This window comes from Colletotrichum paranaense, assembly GCF_030867605.1.
Source record: "Colletotrichum paranaense strain IMI 384185 chromosome Unknown Scaffold_6.1, whole genome shotgun sequence".
Taxonomy (NCBI): domain Eukaryota; kingdom Fungi; phylum Ascomycota; class Sordariomycetes; order Glomerellales; family Glomerellaceae; genus Colletotrichum; species Colletotrichum paranaense.
Genome location: NW_026848964.1, coordinates 800,638 through 828,445, shown reverse-complemented (window position 1 = coordinate 828,445; position 27,808 = coordinate 800,638). Strand labels below are relative to the sequence as shown.

The 27,808-nt window shown below is 53.5% G+C and overlaps 11 protein-coding genes across 11 annotated transcripts; 5 read left to right on the top strand and 6 right to left on the bottom strand.

Annotated features, from left to right (window-relative positions):
• Positions 1-94: 94 nt before the first annotated feature.
• CPAR01_07895 (uncharacterized protein) lies at positions 95-1,845 on the top strand (the record flags this gene model as incomplete). Its single annotated transcript, XM_060492164.1, has 3 exons — positions 95-282; positions 344-802; positions 879-1,845. 3 exons carry the CDS (start codon positions 95-97, stop codon positions 1,843-1,845), a joined length of 1,614 nt encoding a protein of 537 aa, XP_060348534.1.
• Positions 1,846-2,321: 476 nt separating this feature from the next.
• Positions 2,322-3,310, bottom strand: CPAR01_07894 (metalloprotease; the record flags this gene model as incomplete). The annotated part of the gene is made up of 3 exons (XM_060492163.1): positions 2,322-2,394; positions 2,450-2,964; positions 3,062-3,310. 3 exons carry the CDS (start codon positions 3,308-3,310, stop codon positions 2,322-2,324), a joined length of 837 nt encoding a protein of 278 aa, XP_060348533.1.
• Positions 3,311-3,423: 113 nt separating this feature from the next.
• On the bottom strand, positions 3,424-3,666 carry CPAR01_07893 (uncharacterized protein; the record flags this gene model as incomplete). Its single annotated transcript, XM_060492162.1, has 1 exon — positions 3,424-3,666. The coding sequence occupies one exon, from the start codon at positions 3,664-3,666 to the stop codon at positions 3,424-3,426; it is 243 nt and encodes an 80-aa protein (XP_060348532.1).
• Positions 3,667-4,783: 1,117 nt separating this feature from the next.
• On the bottom strand, positions 4,784-5,931 carry CPAR01_07892 (uncharacterized protein; the record flags this gene model as incomplete). The annotated part of the gene is made up of 2 exons (XM_060492161.1): positions 4,784-5,376; positions 5,499-5,931. The coding sequence occupies 2 exons, from the start codon at positions 5,929-5,931 to the stop codon at positions 4,784-4,786; spliced, it is 1,026 nt and encodes a 341-aa protein (XP_060348531.1).
• Positions 5,932-7,615: 1,684 nt separating this feature from the next.
• CPAR01_07891 (methyltransferase domain-containing protein) lies at positions 7,616-9,070 on the top strand (the record flags this gene model as incomplete). Its single annotated transcript, XM_060492160.1, has 6 exons — positions 7,616-7,702; positions 7,771-7,959; positions 8,037-8,212; positions 8,349-8,486; positions 8,564-8,983; positions 9,034-9,070. The coding sequence occupies 6 exons, from the start codon at positions 7,616-7,618 to the stop codon at positions 9,068-9,070; spliced, it is 1,047 nt and encodes a 348-aa protein (XP_060348530.1).
• A 544-nt stretch (positions 9,071-9,614) lies between these two features.
• CPAR01_07890 (methyltransferase domain-containing protein) lies at positions 9,615-11,076 on the top strand (the record flags this gene model as incomplete). The annotated part of the gene is made up of 8 exons (XM_060492159.1): positions 9,615-9,653; positions 9,730-9,759; positions 9,831-9,924; positions 9,986-10,027; positions 10,109-10,263; positions 10,326-10,363; positions 10,420-10,557; positions 10,614-11,076. The coding sequence occupies 8 exons, from the start codon at positions 9,615-9,617 to the stop codon at positions 11,074-11,076; spliced, it is 999 nt and encodes a 332-aa protein (XP_060348529.1).
• A 386-nt stretch (positions 11,077-11,462) lies between these two features.
• CPAR01_07889 (uncharacterized protein) lies at positions 11,463-12,080 on the bottom strand (the record flags this gene model as incomplete). Its single annotated transcript, XM_060492158.1, has 1 exon — positions 11,463-12,080. One exon carries the CDS (start codon positions 12,078-12,080, stop codon positions 11,463-11,465), a length of 618 nt encoding a protein of 205 aa, XP_060348528.1.
• A 2,444-nt stretch (positions 12,081-14,524) lies between these two features.
• CPAR01_07888 (uncharacterized protein) lies at positions 14,525-14,898 on the bottom strand (the record flags this gene model as incomplete). Its single annotated transcript, XM_060492157.1, has 2 exons — positions 14,525-14,561; positions 14,597-14,898. 2 exons carry the CDS (start codon positions 14,896-14,898, stop codon positions 14,525-14,527), a joined length of 339 nt encoding a protein of 112 aa, XP_060348527.1.
• Positions 14,899-16,298: 1,400 nt separating this feature from the next.
• Positions 16,299-19,653, top strand: CPAR01_07887 (EXS family protein; the record flags this gene model as incomplete). The annotated part of the gene is made up of 5 exons (XM_060492156.1): positions 16,299-16,338; positions 16,415-18,303; positions 18,358-18,447; positions 18,501-18,795; positions 18,854-19,653. The coding sequence occupies 5 exons, from the start codon at positions 16,299-16,301 to the stop codon at positions 19,651-19,653; spliced, it is 3,114 nt and encodes a 1,037-aa protein (XP_060348526.1).
• A 366-nt stretch (positions 19,654-20,019) lies between these two features.
• CPAR01_07886 (aminopeptidase I zinc metalloprotease) lies at positions 20,020-21,813 on the bottom strand (the record flags this gene model as incomplete). Its single annotated transcript, XM_060492155.1, has 1 exon — positions 20,020-21,813. The coding sequence occupies one exon, from the start codon at positions 21,811-21,813 to the stop codon at positions 20,020-20,022; it is 1,794 nt and encodes a 597-aa protein (XP_060348525.1).
• A 1,893-nt stretch (positions 21,814-23,706) lies between these two features.
• Positions 23,707-27,685, top strand: CPAR01_07885 (endoribonuclease L-PSP; the record flags this gene model as incomplete). The annotated part of the gene is made up of 4 exons (XM_060492154.1): positions 23,707-25,495; positions 25,565-25,614; positions 25,677-25,753; positions 25,954-27,685. 4 exons carry the CDS (start codon positions 23,707-23,709, stop codon positions 27,683-27,685), a joined length of 3,648 nt encoding a protein of 1,215 aa, XP_060348524.1.
• Positions 27,686-27,808: the final 123 nt, after the last annotated feature.

Here is a 27,808-nt window from a genome sequence, read left to right as displayed (position 1 = left end):
CAACGGTTTTGATATATGACCCCGATTGTCCCTATTGGCTTTCTGGTGTTTCTCATTCTCTTCGCGACAGATCTTACGGCTAGAACATTGCAAAATGGAGCTCCCTGCGCTGGTCGGCACGGCCTTCGCGGTTGTCGTCATCGGCTGTTATTTGCTCGAGTCCTTCATCTTCCTCTCCAAAAATCCGCAAGAGCCAGAGTACATCAGACCTCGCATACCATTGATTGGTCATCTTCTTGGTCTGAACAAGTACGGTTCTGGCAACTACTTTACCAAGGTTGGGTAAGTTCACGCTTGTTTGATTTCAGGATTAAGTGATCCTATGGCTGACATGATACGACAGGGCCGACGCCAAGTCAAAGATCTTTTCTGCACCCATCTTCTCCTTCAAATTCTACATTATCGCAGAACGCAAATTCATCTCGTCGATCCAGCGCAATGCGAGGACAATCTCTTTTGCGCCCTTTGCAGCCAAGGCGGCACACAACTTTAGCGGTGCCGATGATAAGGCCACCAACTTGCAAGATCACCTAGGAGGTGGCCCCGAGGCCAAGGAATTCGATAGAGTCCAGCGCACGACGCTCGCAGCTGGTCCCGAACTCGATGACATGAGCCTTGTTGCAACCCAGGTGAAACTCGAAATTGTTGACAAATTAGCCGCAAATGCCCTCGAATCACCCGAAACAGGTGTTCCGATTGATCTATTCGCCTGGGTGAAGCATACCGTTGGGCTATCAGCTACGGAAGGGATGTTCGGCCCCCTGAACCCCTTCAAGAATCCTGATCATGAGGCTGACTTTTGGTACCTACTTTCTGATAGCCCTTGACGACTTCGTGTGAGGGGACTGAGTTCTAGATGAGAAGCTGACAATCTATAGGACCTTCGCTGATAAGGCACACTTGCTTCTTCCGGGAGGTATCATTGCAGAGCTGTTTGCGAAAAAGGCAATGCAAGCTCGGGAACGTAACGGTCTACGGTACGAAGAATATGTTCGCCTCGGGGGCACAGAGACAGCCTCAGGCCTTCTAAAGGGTCGATCACGGATTATGGCCGAAAACGGAGTATCGCCGCGCGATATTGGGCGTATCAATATTGGCTTTGACATTGCTATGCTGGCCAACTACGTCCCAACAACGTGGTGGTCCGTCTTTGAGGTGTTCTCTCGCCCGTGGCTTATCGATGCGATCCGCGATGAAGTACGCAAGGCAGTCAAGAAGGACGAAAATGGCGAGTTCAGCTTGGACATCTCCGTCATCAAGTCGGCATGTCCGCTACTACTGTCCTCGATTCAGGAGGCGCAACGCCTGCACACCATCCACGCACACATTCGAGAGGTTCTTCGCGACACGACAATCACTGTAGACGATAAGACTCAGCTCCTCAAAAGCGGCAACTATGTCCAGATCAACGGCATTCCAATCCTCCGCAACGAGGAAACGTGGGGTCCAGACGCTACCTCCTTTGATGCCTACCGGTTCATAAAGATGAAGAAGAAGCCTGATGCGCCGGGCGTAGCCTCTCCAGGGGACTTGGCACCTCACTCCTTTCCCATTTGGGGCGTGGCACCTCATGTCTGTCCTGCACGGTGGTTTGCGACTACTGGTACTATGACGCTGATTGCGTTGATGACTTTGAAACTCGACTTTGAAATTGCGCCAGATTTCAAGGGCGAAGGCCCATCTGGAAGGGAGTGGAGAATGCCCAAGGTTGAAGGTCTCTTTGTAGCGTTGCATTCTCCTGCTGAGCCGATTCCTATCACGGTACGGTCGAGGAAAGAGTTTGAAGGCAAGTGGAGAGTTGAGAATGGCACGCCAGGGACAAGGTTGCAGTTATCCGTAGGCTAAAGCCTAAACAAGCCATGAATGACATTTAGTCTCTAAGGAAATTGATGCCAAATACTTCAATGCGCTTAGTAGCTTCCGTCGGCAGTTCATATTGTGTGATTCAAAAAGATGCGATAAAGCCTCAAGTAACTTAGAAGGTGTGGATCAAAACGCGAAGAACTTGCGTAGGGCACCTGTCTGGGAGGCATGCAACTTACAAGTTGCCTCTGCTCTTCCCTGTTCAGAAAACTCCTAAAGTCTACTGTTGAACTCTGCAATGATATCGACGAACAAGGTGAGGTCATCGGGAACCCCGTAATTCTGGACGCAAGACAATAGTCTGAGGTTTGAAGACAGAACTTAACAACGTGAAGTTCAGGCTCTTTTAGGCACAACTTTGGATGCAAACTACATACACATAAGAGACGCTACATGGTGTATGCTGTAGTTATATCATGCCAGTGTCCAAGTCAATTAGGTGCGCAAACGCGGACAGCTTAGGCGCGGTAGTTGTTCCAGAAGCTCAGCATGCGGGTCTGCTGGCCAGCGGTGAACTCCTCGTAGCAAGAGCTGTTTCATACGTCAGCAAGAAGCTTTTGTGATTCCAAGCGGGGTAGTAACTTACTCGTAGGAGTAGTCCATGTAGTTGTGGATGGGGTCGAGGCCGGCGATGCTGGGGCAAGAGTCACGGCCGACAGGGCATCCGGAAGAAGAGCTAGCCTGGGCAGGGGTATCGGCAACGGAGTCTCCACCGTTGCAACCGCCCTGGAAGGTGTGGTATAGACCGAACCAGTGACCAATCTCGTGGGTGGCAGTCTTTCCGAGGTTGAAGTTGGTCTCGCTTCCGCCGGGAACGGTGGACGACAGGATGGTGCAGCCGTCGGCGATGAAAGCGGAGGAGCCGGGGGAGGCGGTGGTGGGGAACGTGCAGATTCCGAAAGCACCTCCGACGCTCTTGAGGAAGTACAGGTTGAGACTGCCGTAGTCACCCTTGCGGAGTGCAGTCTTCATGGCGGTCTGACTGCTGTAGCCGGCCCAGGCGGAGTTAATGGTACGAGTAGTCTCGACCAGGTTGAACTGGATGCCGTGGGGGGCGAAGTTGGAGTTCATCACGGCCAACTGGTCGGTGACCATCTTATCCTACACGCATATCCCATGTAAGTGACCGTCCTCTGTGAAACGTGCTTAAAGTGAAGCTGGAGAAAGAACATGAAGCTATGAAGCTAAGAGATCTTACGGTGATGTATCCATTGGCCACAGTCTGGGAGGAAGCCACGATGTGGAAGTAGGTAGGAACGGTGATGGTGGCCAGAGCAGCCAGGCTGACAGTACCGTTATTGGCGGCCTCCTCCTCAGCAAGCTTCTTGGAGATCTCGATGTGCTCGGCGGACGGCTCCTCGGTGGCACAGCCGAATCTAACGGCGGGGGTGACCGCGGCAGAAACGGAGGCGGCAAGAGCCGCGACGAGGGCGAGGTTGAAGTGCATATTGACAAGAGTGAGCCGGGGACCGGGGAGCGAACAGGCGACTTGGATAGGAGTTGCGAGACTGAGAGGGATGTCGAGCTAAGAAGGGGAACCTTGATGGCAAGAGATCTAGGCTATATATACTCGATCCTAAGTCTCTCTTGATGTAAGTCATCTTGTCGTTGTTGGGCTTCTATTCTCGGGGCTCTGAAAGTTGCTTGGTACGTTGCAGAGAGCTGAATCGGCTTGGAACGATCCCCTAACAGGAAGCCCAATGACAACTGTACTACAAAAGTCAAAGGGCGCGTCAGCTGATAGAAGGAAACCGGAAACGAGCCCGAGACTTGTCTTTCCATTGCTTCATACGCCTTCCTCATCTGGCTGATACCAAGACTCAGTTGCAGCTGAGGTTGAGTCGGGGTTTTCAAAAAAGCACCCGTGGAAACCGCGGGGTTCGATATCTGCTACCTTCTCTGTTCTGTGGTCAAGTTAGTATTATTGATAGCCAAGCGAGAGAGAGTCAGATTAGTGTGGGGACTTGTCCTGTAGCCCGGGAGAGGTTCTCTCCTTGCATGAAGCGATCAGGCTGAGGGGGACAATATGCTCGTCGTGATACGGTCGGGCGCCGGCTTCGACCGATAAGCTTAAATTGATCTGTTGATCAACCTGGCCTTCATGAGGGGCCGGGCGGAAGACGTGGGATGAGTCTTGGTGTTGGTCGAATGGCAGACAAGCTTCACAACTAGCGCTAGCGGTGTGTGGTTGCACTGTATTAATTCAACTGCTTGTTACTGCTAGTATGCCAAGCGCTGCCAAGACGGCCTTTCGTCCAACTGTAGAAGCACGATAGAACCTGCCTATTTAAGCAATAACTTGGTAACACTGATGACTGAGCTTGCTTCTTCCATTATCGGCCATTGGTGCAGGGAACGGGGCGAAAACTAATCAATGTCTCGGGGTAACTATGAGGGGATTGATTTCCGCGTATTAGGCTGAAGCAGAGCGACTGCTTGCCCTAAAATGGAGCTGCTTGCAGGAGATAAAAGGACGTGGTTCTCGATGGTTTCCCGTTGAATCATAAGAGAAATGGATGGCTTAGCAGGAGTCTCCTTCGAATATGCGGCGTCCTAGCCGAACAAGGTTGGAAGATATGCGATACGAGGGAATTGATTGCCGTAAGGAGTGGAGGCATCGTAACTCCTCATTGGCTCTTCAGTGTGTGGTGCTTGATTGTATATTCCGTAAACCCCTTAACTGGCACAGAATTCGCTATTATACCGCGCTCACGGATTTTGGTTATTCTGTGTGCAACTGAGTTATCAACATGTCTCTTTGTTGAGTCGTTACATTGCTGGTTCCGCAAAGATTGTGGTGACAGCCTCGCCTACGTGATGCCGCCATAGTTACACAAGCTACGACTACCCGGCTTGGTACCCGTTTCATCTTCATAATCTGGCTTTCAAGTCCCATAGCTCATGACGTTATTCCCTATGATTAGCTTGGGGGCACCCATCCTAGCTCCTCCATCGGCCATTGAATCCAAGGCTTGTGGCTCCCATCTAGCAACTCCCACGCCTGTGATATAAGATGAATCGACCAGCCCTGAAGCCACCACTGACTCTCTAATCTCTTTAGCACAACACAAAAGTGGGCATAAATAACAATGGCCTCTTGATTCGCCCTCGGCTCTTTAAGTAAAGGTAGGAATTCATCCGACACGAAGTATTTCCAGATGAACATATCCATGATGTCCATACCACGGCCTCCACTGTGCAGAGCAAGAGAAAGAGGGTAACCTAATTCGTCAATGGCCAAATTGTGGATGCGTAGCAAATCTTTGTCAATATTGCTGCTGCTGACACGCTTTCGTAGACTTTCCAAGGCGGCTGGTCGAGCTCGCAAGTCATCACGCGCAGTAAAGAATCGTTCTTTTGCGTATGTCAACAGAGGGGTCAAGGGACCCTCGTAGTTTTTCGAATTGAGGAGTTTGATGAGAGAACAAGCTCCGGATAGGAGGAATGTCCAGTCCGGGAACGCGGATTCCCAGACAACCACTGATTCCTTCAGATAGCGTCCCGATGCCAGAGCTGAGTTTCGTAAGTAAGCGTACTGCCCGTGCAGGCGAAATCTCGAATTGACTGGAAGATAGGAAGGGGAAAACGAGGTGCAACAATTCATTTCGTGATCCGATCACGTAGTGATCACTTACCGAAAAATATTGTAAGAAGTGAAAACAAGAACAAGTTCTCTGCATTTCGTTCATCAAGAGCGCTCATCAACTCCATTGCTTCTCTTGAGGCTGATCGATGATAAAGCAGGGCCTTAGCCACGAGAGCCTCCTTTCGTTCTGGCCGCTGGTGGGCTAGATGTAGAGCCGATATGGAGAGCAAAGTTCGCATGACATACTCGCATTTAAGCGCCATGCGGACTACCGAGACTCGCCACATCTGGCGGACGAGGTCATCTGTTGATAGTGTCATGTATACGGCGGTAGTGAAGTTGTGGATCAGCTCCAAATCGACAAAGTTTAGGGCTTGATCGATAGCTGGCGCCGGTCTGATAGGTGTCTCTGGGTCGTCTGCGCTTCTGGCGTCAAGGCTTGTTTGCAAGGTGATTTGCATGCTGCGCATCGATATCGCCATCGAGCGACTTTGCAGGAAGTCGCACGTCACCAGGTGACGCACGCAGTTTTGACATGCTGGCTTCAGTTCGTCACACTATGGAAAGCTAGCATTAGCAGGTAAAGCAGTGTCAAGGATATGAGGTGCGCGAATGGGTCATATTGTGTGAATTCGGCCGAGGTGTTGTGGTCTGGTGTATGGACGATACTAAGCCCAGTAGGGCCCAAGGATCCATCACTAAAAGAAGAGATGGCGTGCAGGGTAGCAGTATATCATCAGACGAACCTTGATTTTACGTCTCTTGCAAGTGTGGCATCCAAGCTTGGATTTTCTGTGCGGTTTCTTCGAAATTTTGGCTGCGATCCTCCGCTCCGGAAGGACCTCCATCCCGTCCGATGCTCCTTGACACTTCCGTGCCGGATATGGGCCTGGTTCTTATCCGAAGTCGCGGACGAACCCCTGGAAGCACCTATGTGATGTTACCGGAAAGAGAGTTGAGATCTACCGGCAGCAGACACACCCACTCAGCAGGTTTTCTATAGATCTCGAGTTTATGATCCAAGATTGGCGGGAAGTCGGAAGGGCGGGGAGTCCAAGATTCCGAGCCTCCATTCGCTGATGCTGACGTTGACGCCGGCCGAAGAAATGGGTGGACGGTGTTTAAAGCCGATGGAGCTCCGCGAGGCAGTGCTCGTATCGTTCGCATAGCAACCAAGACTTCGGAAGCCAAGCCGAATGCGGAGTTGTGCCACTTGACACATCGAGATTAAGACCTTCACTGAGACTCGAAGACTAAGAGTGGAACTAAAACTCGATAATCCCAATTTGGCCTACAATGATAGCTTATACTGAGTTGTAGCCTACGAATAATCAATTTTTGTGTTCTCTAGAAATCTGTCGGCGATCTAGAAAGCCGAACCTGTGGATACTATTTTTTCGTATCCTTACTGAGGTAAACATATGAATGTCGGCCGACTATCATTCCCCCCGTAAGATGCCACCACTTAACTTTCCTTTAACTTAATTGCTATCACAGCTTCAAGGCTCAATAATGACTTCCCAATTTACCATGTATTTACCACGACCAAACTCATATGCATTTCTTAGAGACCATCTCATGCCCAGGCACCTTTGTCCCACACCCTTCAGAACTCAAGGAGAATGAAGTGGAGTTCTCTGGACTCCTGGGACTCCGCACGAAAATGAATGAAAGAGCTTTACGAGCCATATGTGAATTGATAGCACAGTATTTTGAGTGTATAATACCCTAATGCGAGTCCATAAAGATGGGAGTGTCAAGTTACGGGTGAGGAACGAGGGTTTGCGGATGCGAGCCGCGTAGCCGTCCGGTACTGCCCGTGCCACTCGCCAAATGCTATTCCATGCAGCCAGTCCCTGTCACTGGACGTGCCAGGGTCGAGATGCAGAATCGAGAGCATGTTCACAACCAACATGCATTTGTTGTCTGACAAGAAGAGGGGAAGGGCGAAGGGCAACTCTTGATGGGGGTAAATCCCCGAGGTCAGAGAGCAATGGTATGATGCGAGATGCAGGTTGACTCCTATATCTTCAGCGCAACGCCCCCACCAACTTGATAAAGCCCGCGCCTTCGGCATCCCAGAGGCTCGCAATATTCAGCTCTTTGGCGGTTCAGCACAGCCATGGCAGTTAATAACGATGATGTACTGGCGGCCAATGAGGTAGGATGATATGTAAACGTTCAGCCATCTATGCCGATACTAATTCTTTGTCTCCTTTACAGAATGTCAACGACAATTCCTCCGTGAGCCATGTAAGCCAGCGTCCATGCTTATTTCCTCATCAGCGTGTTTGTCATGGAACTCATTCATAATCGAACAGCAAAGTCTCGCTTCATCGACAACAAGCGTAGCCAGCTCAATTCTCGAGTACCGCATCGAGAACGGCCGGACGTATCACAAATACAAAGACGGAAGTAAGCTCTCGGACGCAACTAATTTCATGCTGCAGCATCACTCACAAGACAAGAGTATAATCTGCCCAACGACGGTAAAGAAATCGATCGACTCGGTAAGGCTCTCCCTCAGAACAATACATCGAGGTGAAGTTCTAGGTACTGATTAGCACGCGGGGGAATAGATCTACAGCACAACCTTTTCATCCGGACCTTCGACGACAGACTAGGAACCGCACCACCCAACGCACGAGACTCTAACGTCAGGAGGGTCTTGGACGTGGGCACCGGTTCGGGTATTTGGGCAATCGACTTTGGTGATGAGCATCCCGATGCTGAGGCAAGTCGTAGACTGAGTCACGGAACGAGGTCTTACAGATGATAACCGCTCAATGCGTAGGTCATTGGCGTCGACCTATCAGCTGTTCAGCCAACATTGTATGAGCCTCCCTAAGTCCACACCAGCTATCATGTCTCTGATGCAAAAACTAACATTGCACTACAGCGTGCCGCCAAATGTGCAGTTCCAGGTCGAAGATATCGAAGAGGACTGGCATTTCTCGCTGCCCTTTGACTACATCCACAGCCGAATGATGACGGGTAGCATCGCAGACTGGAAGATCTATCTCCGCCGTTGCTTCGAGTGAGTTCTGCCCACATCTTCCTTCCTACAAACACGCACAAAGCATCTCCGCCGTCTAACACACGTAACTCTCGCAGCAACCTCAACCCAGGAGGTTACCTCGAACTCAACGACATTGATGCAATCCCCCTCTCCGATGACGGCACCCTCACCGAGGAATGCACCCTTAAGAAGAGCTTCAGCCTCTGGTCCGAAGCTATCGCAACCCTCGGGTCCCCGTTTGAGAAGTTTAACCGCCTAGAAGGCGTCCTGGCCGAGGTCGGGTTCGAGGACGTTCGCGTTGAACGGTTCAAGTGGCCGACGAATAGCTGGCCAAAAGACCCTAAGTTCAGGGAGTTGGGGATCTGGAATCATGAAAATATTGCGCCACACTTGGAGGGCATGTTCATGGCTGGGATTACCCGCGGGTTGAAGTGGACCGAGCAGGAGGTTCACGAACTTGCTGTCAAGGCGCGAAAGGACTTCGACGATACGAGCATACATGCTTACTTCCAGATGTAAGTGAGCTCGCTTGATAGCGTGATATTTGTATGACTAACTTTGATAGCTGGTCTATCTTTGGGAAGAAGCCCGTGAAGGCTTGAGGATTCAACTTACAATGGGCGAGAAATCTCATTTCTCTACGGGTGTTAAACATAAAACGTGGGCTTCAACTTTAGAAAGTTTTCTTGGCCTAGAATTGTTCTCTCTCCTGGTGTGCGAGGGCGGTGATCTCAACTTGGAGAATAAGTTGGCTTCGATTCCGTTTTGCTCAACATAGATAGCCACCATCGCAACCTCCGTGTGTGGCCTTTCTAACACTAGGTTTGGTATCTACGCCGCACAGGCGCATAGTCGCATGCAGTTGTTCCTAGTTGCAGGGGTGATATGCACAACCACGACCAACCAAGGGGTGACATCGAACATTACATTTTCTTGTCTACCCTAGCGGAAGAGGGGTAGCAATGGCGAGCAGATATTGCATGCTACCTTGCCGAATGAACCGATACTCAGGCACTCCCGCTTCTTCAGTAGAACCTCTTCCCACTTCCTCGTTGGAACCCCACGGATTTCTTCAACGCATAGCAAGATCACTCTTATCTCTAGAATCCATTACGCCATCCCATTACCAGAGACATAAGTCATACCATGCAAACAACGAGTGATGAACATCTGGCGGCTGACGAGGTATGATTTCTCACGACCTTTCAAGTGCTCGAAAAGGTGTAGAGATTCCATATTCTGAGACTGTATTCCCTTCCAGACTGACACCGATGGCTCATCGGTGAGCAATGTAAGCAACTACAACGCCTCACTACTGATCCGTCAGCAATATATACTGTGAACTCATCTTTGCTCCAACAGGCAAGCCTGGCTTCGTCTACAACGAGTGTGACCAGTTCTATTCTGGAATATCGTATTGAAAATGGGCGAACCTACCACAAGTATAAGGACGGCAGTGAGTTTGAAGTCTCCGCAAAGAATGGAACAATCAGACAATATGCTAATGATCTTACCAGAGTACGCCGCCCCTAACGACGAGAGAGAAAGTGATCGCCTTGGTACGTCATCTGCTCATTAGACTGATGCTATTAGTACATGCCTCCAGTTTAACGAGTTTGAGACTGATACGACCGCATCAGACCTTCAACACAATTTATTCATCCGGACGTTTGATGATCGACTCGGTAGTGCGCCACCAAACGATCAAGACGCAAAGGTCGGCAGAGTTCTCGACATCGGCACCGGATCCGGAATCTGGGCCATTGACTTTGGCGACGAACACCCAGAATCCGAGGTAGAAGGGCCTATCTCATCAGTATCAGTAAGAGAATTCACACAAGCTAATTTCCTTTACAGGTCATTGGTGTTGATCTATCGGCGATACAGCCTCTATTGTAGGAAGAAGGGTGCTTCCTCCAAGTGAAGCTCTCAGCTGACGAGTGCATTTCAGCGTGCCACCGAATGTGCAGTTCGAAATTGACGACATCGAGGAGCCGTGGCTGTTCTCGAGGCCTTTCGATTACATCCATAGTCGCATGATGACGGGCAGCATCAGAAACTGGAGACAATTCCTCCAGAACTGCTTCGAGTGAGCCCCACGTCTCTCTTACTTAGACTGTTGTGAACGCTGAGAAATAATCCTAGGAACCTCAATCCCGGCGGCTACCTTGAGCTCAACGACATCGACGCCGTACCCGTCTCAGATGACGGGACCCTCACGGAGGATACCTCGCTGATGAAAAGCGTTCGTCTCTGCTGCGAAGCGATCGCCAAGTTAGGGGTCCCCTACGAGCATTTCAGCCGTTTCGAGGGCGTTCTCAAGGAGATTGGCTTCGAAGACGTGCACATCCAGCGATTCAAATGGCCCACCAACAGTTGGCCCAAGGATAAGAAGCACAAGGAGATTGGGATCTGGAACTACGAGAACTTTGCTCCTAATTGGGAGGGATTTCTTATGGCGCCGCTGACCCGAGCTCTCGACTGGACGAAAGAAGAGGTCATTATCCTCGCCATGGAGGCTCGGAAAGACTTTGCGAACAGAAACATTCATGCTTACTATAACATGTGGGTTATTCTTACTATCCGGCTTATCATTGAGCTAACTTGAGTAGTTGGTCTATCCATGGAAGGAAACCAATGACGACTACATAGGTCTAGCCATCTGTTGAATAGTCCCTGAACGTAGACTGTTGGTGTCGTGTCGAATGGATGATGACTGTGCTTTTGAAATAGCTCAAGGTGACAAATGTCTATTGACTGAGAATTCGTGGTGCAAGGTAGAGTAGTTAAAAGATGACGTTGAAATCTGGGACTAGATCGCAGTTCTCGTTCACTTCGGGCAATGAGCTAGATCCATCCTGCTCAGGGTTCTCAATAAGCTTTCGTTCCGACAGAAACATACCAGTTTAGCCTTGGTGCAACTTTCGTCCTCGAATCATAGATTAGAACCCCTAGTAGCCTCTATCAATACCGGTGATGGACTCATATTTTCGACTAGACGTATGACCCATCAACGAATCCTCTCCCATAGAGCAAAATATCCTCAAACGGATTACTCGCCCTCAAAACCCTCCTCCTCGGGCTCCCCCGATCAACACAACTAACATATCCGGCCGAAGTCTCATTAAACCTTTGCCGCCCCCTCGCAACAACCTGGAACTCAGGCACCAGCGGACCCAATCTCTTCAGCTGTCCACCGCCCTCCCGCGATTCAACCTCCACCCCGTCCTCCCACGCCCAGAACCCGTCTTCGGCGTCGCAGGGGAAATCAATAGTCAGGCGGGCCGCGACGGATGGCGGTACACAGTTGTACAGCTCGCGGAATTCGGGCAGCAGGCGACGTGTGACGGGGCACTCGGCGTCGAGCCAGAGGTAGATGCTCTCCGCCTGGCACGATTCCTGCTCGGAAAGTATGTGCCACATGGAGGCGCCGTTGAGGTAAAGAAAATTGCCGCTGTCGTGGCGGAGGGAGATGTTGAGGCGGCGAGCTTGATGGAGGTACCTGGGACGGGGCCAACGGAGAATGCGGTGGAGGGTTTGACCGTCGGTTATTGTTAGGGTTTTGGCTTCCCTAAAGGACTCTATGCTTTCGCCGTATCTAATGGGAGCCATGATTAGTGGACTGCTCGTCGGGGCAGGGAGAGGAGGGTAAGCTCACATCCGCTTACAGGACAGGAGAAGAGACATGTAAGCTTGCTTCTTGTTCCCGTCTACTTCGCGTCCGTCTCGTATGTCCTCCCATAGCCTCTCGCATTTCCAGTGATTACACCAAGGAGACGTCATTCTTTTGAACCATTTCGGGTGAGGCTGGACCTCCGCTGTGGAAGAGGACTTTTGGAAGTCTTTGGCGACCCCGATTTGACGCTCATCAGGCGCTTCATGATCTGTGATACAGGGAGAGAACAAGAGTTTCCTATTTCGTAGAAAAGCATGTCGTTCGACCCCGGCCGAGACCCAGAAATGTCTATATATCTGATGCCGGATTTCGGGGGGCAGCTGCCGAAAGAAGGTCGACTGGCCCTGGTGATGCTCTTTCCTCGGTGCATTTGAACTCGCTTGTTGCATAAACTCTTCGTCGGCGGGGTTTTCGTTCAAGTTGTTTCCATCGCAGCTGACTTCTTCCCTTATAGGTTCCTCTGCTATGGGCCGGTCCAAGGTCATACGATCCTCCTCTATAGTTTTCGTCGTGAACAGAGATGACGTTGAGAACGATGACCTGAACGATGATCTGCTGGCCAAAGATCTTCCGCTAGTACTTGACTTGTCGTCAGGCCGTGACTTTTCTCTCATTGAAGCTTTTCTGAGAACCCGCAGGCACTTCTGAGAGGCTCTATGTAAGAGACTTGGCTGATCCATAGCCTCATCAAGATTCGTAGTTTTGGTTTCGAGCGTCATCTTGGTGGTCTGCCGTACAGTATGGAGTTGAGGGATCAAGAGAGGTCGAAGAGTTGTCGTCGTTTCAAGAGTCTTGATTCTCAACTAGAGAGTGCGGAGAGACGCAGGAAGAGGACGTGAGGACAGGCAAGGCAAGGGTATCTCTGGGGGGCTAAGAGGGAAGCCAGACCAGATATAGATGGGTTGTTTGCTTCGCAGTGTCTCGGATAGCTACTTGCACCCTCGAGGCAAGCCGTATGGAACCAATCAAGGCTGTGGGATGTTCAACTGACCCGGTAACTTGGTAAAGAAGCCCTCGCCTTCGCCCAACCAGAGTTGCAGTTTTGGGAATTCGAGCAAACTTGACGGGGATGTTGCGGAGAGGGAAAAGGAACAAACACGCCTTGCACATTACCCATGGGCCATGGCACGCCCCATCTCTCCCCCTCCATAAAGAAAGATGCGCCGATTCGTACATAAAAAGCAAGGATAATCAAAGATTGCCCAGGCTCTTCCTAACAAAAAGAGCCCACTCTCTGAGTGCGACCGGTTCTTCCTTGTGATGGGGTTGGGCGGACTGAATGCGGCGTATGCGATAATGCGGCACATGGGGTCCATCTTGTCCCATATTGGGGAGCTCGTCTCCAAAGACCCAAGTTCCAACAGATAGAAAAGGGAAAAAAGTTACAACCAACGAACCAACCAGCCCAACCAGATCCAAACAAAATTGGTACCCAAAGGGAGAGTCTCCGCTGTCTGTCGCACATTCGTTTTCATGCGCACACAGGGCACATTGAGACCGCGCAGCTGCCATCTCGCTGCAGGCGCTGTCACAGCAATAGGATCGCGTACCTTGTTGACGAAAGGGGGCGAGTTGGCGCGGGATTCATTGCGGATCGCTTCCCGTGGTGAGACAAAGATCATCGGTTGTGTTCGCTTCGCCTCTCTAGTCCTTGAGACTTGACGACCGTGACAACTTGCTCAACTTGCGAACTCATGGTTGGTGTCACCGCGAAGTCGGGGGCGAGACCGTGCCCCCCTTGAAGCCCACAAATCGCGCCCACCTATAAGCCAGGTCACCTGTAGCTTCTTATGTCGAGATACTGGGCAACGGAATAGCTATGAGTCTGCAGCTATCTTCACAGCTCAGAAGGTGGCCAGTACTATCGAATCAGATGAGTGAGTGATGCTCGTCGGCGAATGTGACAATTTTGCCCGGGAATGAGGCGCCGAAACAGGCAAGAAATGTCTTGGTTCGGCCTGGGTGATCCCGCGCCTCGTGAGCATGACACAGCCGTGTGTGTATATGTGTGTGTGTGTGTGTGTGTGTGTGTGTCTCGCGGATAGAAATCGCATGGTTTTCCGCCCTCAACATTCCTGGATCTAAGCGAGTTCAAAGGGCAACGGCCTTGCGTGCAGCTGCAACTTGGAAGCCAATACCTCTGGTGAGATCACGCCCGTTGCATGTGCAGGCTGCATGGCGTCAAGCTGTCATTGCCACCTCGCCGTTGGCACATGCGGATATAGATGTGTGAATACTCCGTGCACTGGAGTAGGTAGTTGTTGATGATGATGAGCCGCCGTCAGACCGTTGAAAGGCTTGGCCCTGCCCATGGCGGCCACGAAGGCGTTCAAGGGAATCGACTATTGGCCCGGCTCCCGTCGACAGCGTTCTTTTCTCCTCAGTATCTGTCGACTTCCCATGTCCTCTCGGCGCAACCGCGTCAAGTGGACCATTCGATACAGCGTACACCCTCTGTGATCTTGGCCTCCTGAGTCCTAGGGACCTAGGCTTAGGCTGCCTTGCCCCGGGGAACTGGGGGAGGGCCGCCCGGTCGACGGGCTGCCCGATGTGGTGAAGTGCAGGGCATCGATGCTTATCCTTGACGACAGCTCCGCCCGGCCGCGTCGACATGCGTGGAGTGCACTGGAGACCACTGGGGGCAGAAAGCGCCCAGAGGATCGAATGGGTCGAGACAGCCCAACGACCCGTGCATTGGTTTGCTGCAAGTTGGCGATGGGCAGGCCGTATTGAGTGCTTGTTGGAAGTCTGCATATTGGAAAGGGCCAAGTCTCGGTTTATGGTTAGTCTGCCCTTCTTCAGACGGCTGAGGGCGTCGTATCGTGAAAACTGCATGGGTCGTTGAGCCACAGCTCCTCGCCGTCTCCCCGTCGTGAACATGTGTCCATCCTTTGTGTCTGGGAAAGAAAGTCCGATTGTGATCAACAGGCTGCTTGACACAGCAGTGGACTCGCATGAGGCCATTCAGGCAATATCTCTGGAGCCAGAGCGTCTAGGAAATTGCTGGCGTGACTGGGTCATGGATGCTTCATGTATGCAGGCGGCAGGTCCTTGTCTGCTAGTTGGTTGCAGCACAAGTCACATATCAGCAGGCCGTCTATGCCGAGCCCAGATCGAGCCAAGATGTGACCAGGGAAGAGCAGTGCCAGATGGCGATGGTAGCGTGACAGTCCAGGACCCTGAAAGATGCATTGCTGAGGTCGGATGAACCCCTTGAACTCTGATCCGAGGTCTCATCATGGTGCTCTCTGAATGAGACAATTCGTACGCGCAAGATGGGTCTTGCTGAGTGGCATGAAGTGAGAAGTTCGAGGAAAAGCCATAGAGCTATGGTTTCCCCGACCGCTGAGCCCATTGTGATGACACATTAATGGAAAGTCGGCAGGGAGGTTGAGAAGGGTGGTCAAACGTCAAGATGAAGGGATCACAAGACGCAGCAAGGAAAAAGCAATGGCAGTTACACGGCACTTACAGGGCAAGCGGAAGTATTTCGTACCGTTCGGGGTGCGTTTTCCGAGCTGACCTAAGCAACACCGTTTTTGGGTCTTGTCAATTGAGTTTACCTTCCCGTCGCCTGGGACGAGCGTTATCAGGTACCATTAGGTAACACCAGAGCCCGGCATACAGCGACCTTCAGCGCCGGGTATCGGCAGTCTTAGCAAAGACGTGCTGTAACAATGGACTGCGATTGGCGACAGCCGTTACTGGTACCTTATCGACAGTTTGGGACTGGCTCAGGCAATCAGATAACGATAAGACATGAGAGTCGAGGGAACGGAACACCAGACGAAAGAAAAGGCGGGGGGCAATTGGCAGCTGCAAGCACTGAAAAGCGATGCAACGAAAAGCTTGGCTGCCCAAAAGTTGCAGGCGAAAGCTTCGTCCAAGCGCGCACCTCGAAGAAAAAACAAGACTAAAACAAAACACCTTGAATTCCCCCATCCTCGTCGACAAAAACAAGGGCCGACCTGAGAACGAGGCGGTGCGACTCAACTCCTTGGAACAAACTCGACAGTACTCTGAAATACACACATGCTCCTACTTCAATACACCTCATAGAGTTTACATGGCGTTGCCTCTTCCATTCGTTGGGTAAACGCTGTTTTCCTGTACCTTTTACTTAGGCCGCGCTGCGCAACGGGCGCCACTACGTCATGAAGTTTGCAAAGGAGCTCGAGCAGGACCTCGTACCAGGTGCGCGCCGCCCTTGTCTCTCTGCGAATGGCTTCTCGGCTATTATCCTACTCTTACTGACAATTATCTCAAATAGAATGGCGCATCAAGTACCTCAACTACAAGGCCGGCAAGAAGTACGTCAAGGCCGTCTCCCGCGCCATCAATCGCGCCAACGGCAGCCCCCAAAACAATGCCAGCAAGAGTGAAAACCGCATCGCCGCCAACTTCTTCCACAGCCATTCGCCATTCAATACTCAGAAACATGGACACTCGAGAGGCGGAAATCCCGACGAGCGGACGTCGCTCCGCCACAGCCCGGCTCCAGTTGGCTCAGCACGACAAAAGCCCGCAACACCAGCACGAGCGATTCCCGTTTCCACCAGCCACGAACGTCAGGGGTTAAACAACGGTTCGACCGATTTACAGTACGGGAGCTTTGTCCATACGCCTCCGAATCATGACACTGGAGCCCCCTTGGACCGCAAGGCGACTTTTGAGCTGCCCGGGCCGGCAATGCGCGTGCCGTCGCACCAGAGTGATGCCAGCCCGCAGCCCGCTTCTGCCCAGGACGACCAGCCCACCCGCCAGGCTTTGCAAAGAAGCGCCTCCATGATTGCGGATGCCCCTCGCTCTTCTGGCCCGCCCTCGACCGAACACGAGAACACGCCTTCATCGCTACGGCTCCCCCACTCTGCGACAATTGGATCTGCATATAATGCGTCGCCGAGGGGTGGTCTCAGGCGCCTGTTCTCGAACGCGTCACCTCTGAACCGATCAGGAACGAACCCAGAGTACGGTCTTCAAGGGCTGGCTATCGACCTAGTCCGGCAGAAGGAGAAGGAATTCTTTGACTTTTTGGACTCTGAGCTGGAAAAGGTGGAGGCATTCTACAAGTTGAAGGAGGACCAGGCCGGAGAACGGCTGAGTCTGCTCAAGGACCAACTACACGAGATGAGAAACCGGCGGACCCAAGAGCTGCATGTCCAGAAGCAACAGGCAGAGATCGACTTCCTAAACGGCGGACACGGCGTCTCGGACGGTCCCCAAAAGGGCCCCCTCGTCTGGATCGATCCTGTGAAGTCCAAGATCTTCCGCCCGGGGCCAAACTCCAAAGCACTATCGAAAATGGCCCAGACCCCAGTCATGCGCCCGAAAGGCGGCGACGCAGGACGGGACTACATCCGACGACCCCACGAACATGACGTCCCGTACCGAACCGCCAAACGCAAGCTCAAGCTCGCTCTGCAGGAATTCTACCGCGGGCTCGAACTGCTCAAGTCCTACGCTCTCCTGAATCGGACTGCGTTCCGCAAACTGAACAAAAAGTACGACAAGGCTGTCAACGCCCGGCCCCAGTACCGCTACATGAACGAAAAAGTCAGCAAGTCTTGGTTCGTCAACAGTGACGCTGTGGACGGCCATATCAAGGCGGTGGAAGACCTGTATGCTCGGTACTTTGAGCGTGGCAACCACAAACTCGCGGCCGGCAAGTTGCGAAGTCTGAGCCGCAGACCGGGAGACGAATCTGGGAGTGCATTCCGCTGCGGAATCCTCCTTGGTACTGGACTGGTTTTCGCCATCCAGGGTGCCGTCTTTGGTGGCCAGCTGCTCTTTGACAAGGATCCCGAGGTACGGTCACGCACCAGCTACCTCTTGCAGATCTACGGAGGGTACTTTTTGATGCTGCTCCTGTTCTGCATGTTTTGTCTTAACTGTGCCATCTGGACGCGGAACAAGATCAACTACCCCTTTATCTTCGAATTCGATACTCGGCACAATCTCGACTGGCGGCAGCTCGCCGAGTTCCCTAGCTTGTTCACTTTCATCTTTGGAGTATTCATATGGCTCAACTTTAGCGAGTACGGCACGAACGAGGTGTATGAATACTATCCCGTGGTCCTGATTGCTATTTCCGTGTTCATCATCTTCCTCCCCGCGCCCATTTTCATGGCAAGGAGTCGAAGGTGGTTCGCGTACGCTCATGTAAGTTGTCCACCTCCTCTCTCTGCTACAGATATAACCTAATGATACGTGTAGTGGCGCCTGTTGCTGGCTGGTTTGTACCCAGTCGAGTTCCGAGACTTCTTCCTCGGCGATATCTACTGTTCCTTGACATACGCCATGTGTGTAAGTTCTCATCCATCTGGCCCCCCTGATATTCTCGACTGACCCTTTATCAGAACGTTGAGCTGTTCTTCTGTATATATGCCAACGCCTGGGAGAACCCAGCCCAGTGCAACTCCAGCCACTCTCGGCTGCTCGGCTTCCTAGGCGCCCTGCCTCCGATCTGGCGTTTCCTACAATGTCTGCGTCGTTACAAGGACACGAGGAACATCTTCCCTCACCTCGTCAACGGCGGCAAATACACAATGTCCATCATGGCCGCCGTCTCCCTCTCCATGTACCGCATCAACAACACCCACGGCCACCTCGCCATGTTCATAACCTTTTCCTCCATCAACGCAATCTACACATGTAAGCCCTCCTCTCCCTCATGCCATCGCCGGTCGTACATATACTGACCAAAGCCCAGCAATCTGGGACCTCTTCATGGACTTCTCCCTCCTCCAACCCCAATCCCGGCACTGGCTCCTCCGCGACATCACGGCCCTCAAGAAACGCTGGCCCTACTACTTCATCATGGTCATCGACCCCATCCTCCGCTTCGCCTGGATCTTTTACGCAATCTTCACCCACGACACGCAACACTCTACCATCGTCTCCTTCCTCGTCGCCATGGCCGAGGTCTCCCGCCGCGGCATGTGGACTCTCTTCCGCGTCGAAAACGAACACTGTGCAAACGTCGCGCAATACAAAGCCTCCCGCGACGTTCCCCTCCCCTATCGCATCGAACCCCTCGTCGCGCCCCGGTCTTCGATTGAAAGTGACGCTGGTAAAGATGGCAAGGTACCAGAGGAAACGACCAGCGAGGCCGCAGTAGCGCCCGCTGCTTCTACCGGCGGCGGCGCTACAACCACATCAGCTACCACAACCGCCAGACCGGCGGCATCATCCGACCCCCGCGCCGAGGAATCCGGCACGCTAAGACAGAGAGTCATGTCCGGCATCACGCCCATCCAGCGCAGCTTCTCCAAAATCATTGCCGAGGCGCACAGGCAGGATTTCGAAAAGAGGAGGAAGCCCGTCGACGCGGAGACGGAGCAGCTCGAAGAGGCGGGCGGGATGGCGAGCGATGACGACGACGAAGGGTCTGCTTCTGACGATGATGAGGAGGGGATCCGGTCGGGCGGGTCGGAGGCGGATTCAATGGAGATTCGGCAGGTGAACAGTCTTGTGCGCGATCGTGGGGGACGGTCGATCCATCATAATTAGGAGTTGGTATAGGGTCTCGGCGTAGGGTCTGCTTATGACTAATGAGTAGATTTTGGAGCATTATTAATTCGCATTAGCATTCTTGTCAGGATAACAGGAGGAACAGAAACAGTCTTTCAGAAATGGCTGCGTGAATGTTGACTCGGAACGTATCCAAAATGATGCGTCTAATTTGTGCTGGTACATATTGTATAAATCTACAAGCAATCGTAACTTCGTGCTCCTCTACGGTGACACCCACGCAGTACGCCACGCTTGAACAACCCCACTGATACTCCCCTCCCCCCCCCCCTGGCTACCAAATATCTAGAATACTTATATACGTTCACCTCTACTCCGTCCCATCTTGGTATAATCAAGAAACAACTACTGCCACTCCGCATCAACCTTTTCAAAGAGATCCAAGAACCCCTTGAAGAACTTGACGCCCAAACCAGGGTCCAACGCACCGGTCGTGGCGCGGATGGAGTGCATACTCAACTGCGGCAATCCCGCATCGGCAGCCCTTACACCCATGGCGGAGCTGAGCATGGGTCCGACAGTGCCGCCGCTGCGGGTATCGTTGCGGATCTGGAACGTCTGCGTCGCGGACCCGCTCAGCTCGCCAACACGCTGGAGAATGGCCGTGGAGACGGCGTCGGTGGTCATGTGGCCGTTGCTGTCGCCGCAGATGGCGATACCAACGTTGAGCTTGGGGATGTGCTCGTCCAGGTACAGGCCCAGGAAGTTGGGGTTTCCTGCGTGGGTCACGTCCGCGGACAAGAGGAAGGAGGAGGCAAAGGTCTGGCCGATAACATTTGAGCCAAAAGCAACGTCGGCGTGTTCGCTCAGGGCCTCAACGGCGCGCTCGATTGTGAGAGGGAGGAAGTTGCCTCGGGCGCCCTGGCGGAGGAGGGATCCGATTTCCTCGTCGTCAAAGAGAGCCACGAGCTTGATAATGCCATCCTTAGGGTCCGAGTCGGCCGCGAGGAGACCGGTGAGGGCGGCCCAGGAGCAAACCTTGTCGTCGATGCGGCCGCCAAAGATGAATTCGCGGTCGAGGCCACCCGTCTGCGCGGGCTGGGAGTCGTAGAGCTCGAGTTCCCAGTTTACGATTTCGGTAGGGGAGGCGAGGCCAAGCTCCTTGGAAACGAGCTTGACGAGCTTGGGGGGCTGGGTGTTGACGAAGGCGCCCTTGGGGCCGAGGGGTTCGACGGGGGTGGCGGAGGCAGCGTCCGGGTCGGAAGAGTCGAGGCCGATGATGGGAACGGCCTGGGTCTCCGGGTTGTTTTGGCCCATCATGCCGACGCCGAAGTGGGGTGCGAGGGTGGGGATGCGGGCGATGGGCCAGTCGAGGCGGACGAGCTTGGTAGACGTCTTGTTGGTCTCGGGATCGCGGACGATAACACGGCCACCGATGGAGAGGTCGCGGTCCCACCAGGTCTGGTTGAGAGCGCCGGCGTAAGGGGCGACGCCGAGCTGGTGATACCCGGCACGGGTGGGCTTGGAGCTGACAGGCTTGAGCTTGGCGGTGAGGGCGTCAATGTGGCCGGCGATCATGGCGACGCCGTTGCCGGGCTTGTAGGACTCGCCGACGGAGAAGGCGATAAGGGCAGAACCATTGCGGGTGGTCCAGTATTTGCCTCCGGGCTGGACCTTGGAGGCCCAGCTTTCGCGGGCGGGAAGCTCAGTAAATCCTGCAGCAGCGAGCTTGTCCTTGAAGTAGGAGACGGCGTGGAAGATTGTGGGGTTCTCGGACAGGAAGTCTACAAAGGGCTGGGTGTAGGCCTCTGGCTTACTGGCGGCAACGGCGCAGAGCTTGCAGGCGGCCGGGTTGGCGGCGCGAACGGTCTGACGGACCTCGCTGTAGCGGAGGGTGTTCCAGCAGGACTCGCAGACGGGGTTCTGGGAGGCTGGACGACCGTTCATGTCGGCGAGGAGGAAGTGCTTCGAAGCCGGGCCGGGGGCGGCGGTGGTGGTAGTGGAGGCGGACATGGAGGGCGCGGGAGATTGAGAGCGCGAGAGAGCTTCGGCGTGCTCCATTGCTTGGAGGCGGAGAGAGAGGGAAGAGACGCGGGAGCGAAGGGAGTCGGGAGTGTGCTTGGTCATGCCGGGCGAAGCGTGGAGAGGATGTGTTGCTTGAACGGTGGCGTTTGAGTTGGTGATAAGGAAGCGGTTCATTGACCCTCAATACGATGCACGCTGCCTGAGGATTGGAATGGGTGAGGTTGCGCGATACTGTGGAGGATAGGTGCGTGGTTGATGTTGTAGAGAGTAGAAGAATCAAGGTCAGACAGACAAGGTGACAAGGTAGAAAGAGGCGGAGTGGGAATCGTAGAGGTTGGCCGTTGAAGACACCTCAGCTGGAGCTTCCCGTCCGAGTCGGTCACAGGCACAACACGGCAGGCGCAGGAACGAGAGGCACGGGGCAGCTGGAACCTAGCGGATCTGCGACCCGCCGGAAGCTTCGATTGGCTCCGACGAATGAGCCTACGCCGATACGGGCCGACATGTCTGGGGTTTTTGTCTTATCGCCCGCGGTTTCTTACCTAAGCAGGCAGAAGAGGTGCTTATCGCACAGCGTTGGATCCGTTGCCATGGGGCCCAGTGAGGGGGCACGGGGCAGAGCTTGGCCATTTCAAGCAGGTCACTGCGCCGCAGCTGGCGGGTAATATGATTAGCTAAGCCACGATAATGACTCTGCGCAATTTGGGTTACAATGGCGTCATTGGACTTCAAGTTCGCAAGGTGATGTACCTTTACGCAGTACTTCAAGGTGGACAATCATGATCGCCCTCGATTTCAGTCACTGAAGCTTCATTAATTTATCTTGAACTAAGGTACCTTACATCACGTAAACACCTGACTGGTAGAGGTGCCATACCTCGCGTGGAAACAATGGATTGTATGCATTCTGAACAAGTAGCCATCCACTACTACTGATATCATTAGCAATCGCAAGGTGGATGTTTTTTTACTTGTTTCGTAATCCCTTACTCGTCTTCTTCTCTTGAATGGGTCCCTCCATCTTAAGTCCGTATGGGACCAGGGGAAAGCCATCATCTAGAGGCCAGATAGTATCCGAGCAGCGCGTTAACTGCACCTGCTCCAGAAATGATCCCGCTATCCAATGAAGCACTGGTTGATGACAAAGTTCATGCCAGAGTAAGGTACCTATGTAGGTCCCTGGATACCTTCCACGTAACCTTTGTCAGACAACGTGTATTGCGTGAACAGTAACGCTTAGAGCTGTTGGCATCAGGATGGACATTGATAATCCGGCCCGGCGTCATAAGCCCGGGAGGAATACGAGCCAAGGAAAGGTGTCGGAGGCGATTGGCTCAATGGCACTGAGAAATGCGGGCGGAGGCACCGGCGGCCGGGCGGAGAAGCGGGGCGCGTGGGTATCTCCGGATCGGCCCCTCTGCAGTGTTACTCTTCCTCCGCTTGCACTAACCCGCACTCGTATTCCAAGACGGTCCCTCACGAAGTTCCTTCTAGAAGTCTTTTTACGGGCATGGACGATGAGCTCTTGACGTTCATTCACCTAGACTATACCAGCGGCAGTCATCTCTTACACACCCTACCTTGGAAAGGGTACACACACATACCAAATTCAAACATGATACGTCCCCATTTCCGAATCGGGCAACCCGTAGGAGCTTCGAACCACCAACCCCATTTCCCCGCCACGCTAATAGCTTGCAGGGCCGCTGCGTGTAAGATTCTTGTGATACCTCCGATATTTCCGTACAGAGGAGATCGACGGGTGAGAGAAAGCCACCAAACGCTCGTGGCTTTGTTCGTTTTCCAATCTGACGAACACAACCCCCCTCGTTTCCTCATTATGGAAGTCTCACTGCTGGTAGCTTTGGACGGTGCGAAAATGTAAGGGCATAGTAGTCCCTTGGACTAGACTACGTGTCTTGCTAGGAAACGATAAAAGGGGCTGCCGTCTCCCGCTCTTGAAGATTCCGAGGACAGACTTACACGAAACTCAACCACAGTTGAAAGCTTTCCTACTCACCATACAAACTTACACAGTTTCAAACTTCCAGAGTCTAATTAGCGACAATGACGACAAAGACAAAGCAGCGAACCCGCGTCCCAGTCCGCACCCTACCATCCCACATCCCCGCAGTCCCTCCCCTCGACGGCGAAGAAAACATCAACGCCGCAAAGGAAGCAGCTTCCTTCCTCAACATCTTCTCCTCCGCCATCCGCGAGGGCGATTGGGACGCCTTTGGAAACCTTTTTGCCGAAAAGTGCTTCTGGAGAGACCACTTGACTCTCACCTTTGACAAGCGAACGATCCATACACGGGACGATGTCGTTGCAGCGTGGAAGACTCTCTCCAAAACACGGCGGCCCTTGGCCTTCTCGAGTGACAAGGACAAGGACATGGATATGGACGCCGTATGGGCGCGTCTGGGCCCCGTGTTCGCGACGCTAGACGTGCCGTTCAGTTTCCGTACCGAGGCGCCGGCGTCAAAGTGCATCGGCCTCGCCAAACTCATCCCCGGGCCGGATAACAAAGGCTGGCAGATCTGCGTCCTGACAACAGCCGTAGTCGAACTCGAAGAGAAACCCTTTGGCACTCTTCCCCGAACAAGCCCATCCCTAATCGAGCCTTCTCAGCGCGGCAACCCCCACGCACAAGGTCTCCCCCGCCTCGACGGCAACGCAGTCCTGGACGCCGTCGTCGTAGGCGGAAGCTGCACCGGTATCGCCAACGCAATCCAGCTCGACGCCGCGGGCGCAAACGTAGCCGTCTTCGACGCCGAGCCTCAGGCGGGCGGGAACTGGTCGACGAAGCGGTACGAGAACGTCACGCTCCACCACCCCGCTTTCATGATCCAGCTGCCGCGGTTCCCGGTGCCCGAGGGGTATCCCAAATATCTCAAGGGTACGGATCTCACGCGGTACTTTTCGTCGGCGGTTGAGGAGCTCGGGTTGCCTTTCTTCGGCGGGGTCGCTGTGACGAAGAACACCTGGAGCGAAGAGGAGAAGGTCTGGACGGTGGAGGTCAGGGACGTGAAGACGGGGGAGGAGATGACGCTCAAGGCGAAGAATCTACTCCTTGCCAACGGCTTCCTCGTCGGCAACGATAACCCCCGCGTCCCGAAGCTGAAAGGCAGGGAACTCTTCACGGGACCGGTGCAGCATACGTCAGAGTACCGCAACCCGGCAGACTACAAAGGCAAACGCGTCCTCATAGTCGGGGTAGGTAACTCGGCGCACGATGTCGCAGGCAACCTCGCTTCAGACCCGGACGTCAAAAGCGTTACGATACTCCAGCGCAGCCCGACGGTGCTCCTCGACTTCGCGACGGTGGCGCCGATCCTTATGATGCGGTACCAGGGCGACATACCCGTCGACACGGCGGATTTCCTGCAGGAGTCGCTGCCGGTCGGGATCATGCGGGACATGGCGCGCGGGGCGATCGGGATGGCGATCGCGGGGGCGGAGGATAGGAGTCTGGCGCTCGAGGGGCTGGGGTACGCTGTTGAGCGGGATACGTGTTTGATGACCAAGGTGTTTGAGGAGCGAGGCAGCTCGTTCTACGTTGACCAGCCGGGGACGTTTGATCTCGTGTTTGGGGGGCGGATTCAGATTGCGAGGGGCGATGCTGTTGGGTTCGTGGAGGATGGTGTCGTGGTGAGGGATAGGGAGACGGGGAACGAGAGGGTTGTTGAGGCGGATGGGGTGGTGCTGGCGACCGGGTATGAGGTTGTGGATTTGCCTGCCAGGTGGAAGAGGAGTGGGTTCGTTGATGAGGAGACGGCGGGCAAGTTGGTGAATGTGAGTGCTTTTGGGGTGGATGAGGAGGGCGAGGTTCCTGGGCTTACAACGTTTTCTGGCCGTGAGTATCTTTGCTTCTCTTTCTGGTGTTGGTGTTTAAAGATCACGGTGCTAACTTGAGTTTGAACAGATTCGAATCTCTACTTTGCCGGCATGGCCATTTCTCAGTGCCGAACCAGCGTAAGTCCTCACTCACGGAGAAACACTAGCGATATGATCTTGGCTGACTTTGTTATTTGTAGTCCAGATACACGGCCGTTCAGGTGCTAGCTGATATCATTGGACAATTTCCGGAGAGATATAATCGTAGCTACTTGAAGTGAGGCTCAGCGCTCAATTCTGCGGCTTCTGACCGACGGAGAATATCCCTAGAACATGAGAAATTCCGGGATTTGCGATGATGCTGTATGCGATATTGTCGAAATAGAATCATTGATGAAACTTTACTCACAGTTGTGAATTTGAGATGTGATATGAAGGCCACTTGGGGGCCAGAGTTGGGCAGACTTTATTGTTAAGCAACAACTTCCCCTCACCTTGTGACTGGTTCAAACGTGTCAACCTTTCACCTCACTACACTCTGGTTTTGGGACTCGGATTGCAAGCCTACACTCCAGAAACATCAAGGAAAATGACTGCGAAATCGCCGCCAAAAGTCGAGCGGACGACCATCGCGGGGTCAATCGAGATACCCCGCATCCTAAATGGCCTCTGGCAACTCGCCGGCGGGCACGACCAGGATATTAACGTCGCGGCAGCAGCAGACGCGATGAAGCCCTTGTACGACATGCATCCTCAAATTCAACTGTACGGAAGCTTACTGACATCCTTTGGCAGAATCCAAGCTGGCCTCGATGGCTTCGACATGGCAGACCACTACGGCCCCGCAGAGCTCGTCATCGGCCACCACAACCACAATGACAACTACACTTTACCCCCCATCACGGCCTTTACAAAATGGTGTCCCGCTGAGACAGGCGACAAGTCCTTCAAGACAGCAGAGGCAGCCGTCGATCTCGCCCTCACAAGAATGGGCCAGAAGCAGATCGCGCTGATGCAGTACCATATTTGGGACTACACCGACGACACGTACCTCTACAACCTATCTCACCTGCGCACTCTCCAACAACGGGGCAAAATTGCACATATAGGACTCACCAACGTCGACGCGGCACATTTAGAGCTTCTCCTTCACTCTGGCCACGAAATCGCCACGAACCAGGTCTCGTGCTCCGTTATCGATCGCCGGTTGACGAGGGGCCGGATGGCGGGGGTTTGTGAGCGGCACGGGGTTGGTGTCTTGACGTATGGGACATTACTTGGAGGCTTTCTGAGTGAGAAGTGGGTTGGCAAGCCGGAGCCTAAGGATGACGGGCAGGGGATGAATTGGAGTCTGAGAAAGTATCTTCGCTTCATACACGCCGCGGGAGGCTGGGACGCCTTTCAGCGTGCTTTGAGCGCCGTTGCCGATATCGCGAAGAAGCATGGCGTTTCTGTTGCGGCGGTGGCGGTGAGGTGGGTGCTTGATATACCTGTCGTGAAAGCAGTCATCATCGGGGGGAGGTTGACTTCCGAGAGCGGGAAGTACGCCGAGGCGAACCTCGCGGCGTTTGGGTTCTCACTGGATGAAGAAGACAGGAGAAAGATTGAGGCTGCGCAGGAAGGGTTGGAGGATATACCGGGTGATTGCGGTGACGAGTACAGGAGGCCACCGTTCTTGACGGCTTTGGGGGATTTGAGCCATCATCACCTTCCGAGGAAGAACGAGCTGGACGAGGTGGAAAAGGCTATTGCTAGGGGGGAGAGGGTTGAATTCCGCTCTGGCGGGAAGTGGGAGCCCGTTGCTGGGTACTCGCGTGCCGTGAGATTTGGGAGCGTGTTACGGGTGTCTGGGACGACGGCGAACCCGCCACCTGAGCTCCAGCCTGGGCTTGCTGCGGTGGTTGGAGGAGTTTCTGCTCGGGCTCAGGCGGTGGCAGCGCTGGATATTATCGAAGGAAGCCTTAAGCGGTTGGGAGGGAGCATGGCGGATGTGGTGCGGACGAGGGTGATGCTCCGGCGGGAAGAGGATGTTTTGGAGGTATCAGAGGCCCATGGATGGGCTTTCAAGTGTCATGGGATTCGGCCGGCTAATACTACGATCACGGCTGGACTGATTGGGGATGAGGTGCTTGTGGAAATTGAAGTTGAGGCGGAGGTCGGTAGTGGCAAATCTGTCTTGGTGATTGGAGAGGATCGTAGAGCTCTTTGAGAATACCTGCAAGATATCCGTCCACGTACGGTTTATACTTCACAGGATGATCGTATTGGCACACCTTACTGATAATCACTGGCCGGAGCCATTCTTGTGTCAAAAATGACTTATACAAACATG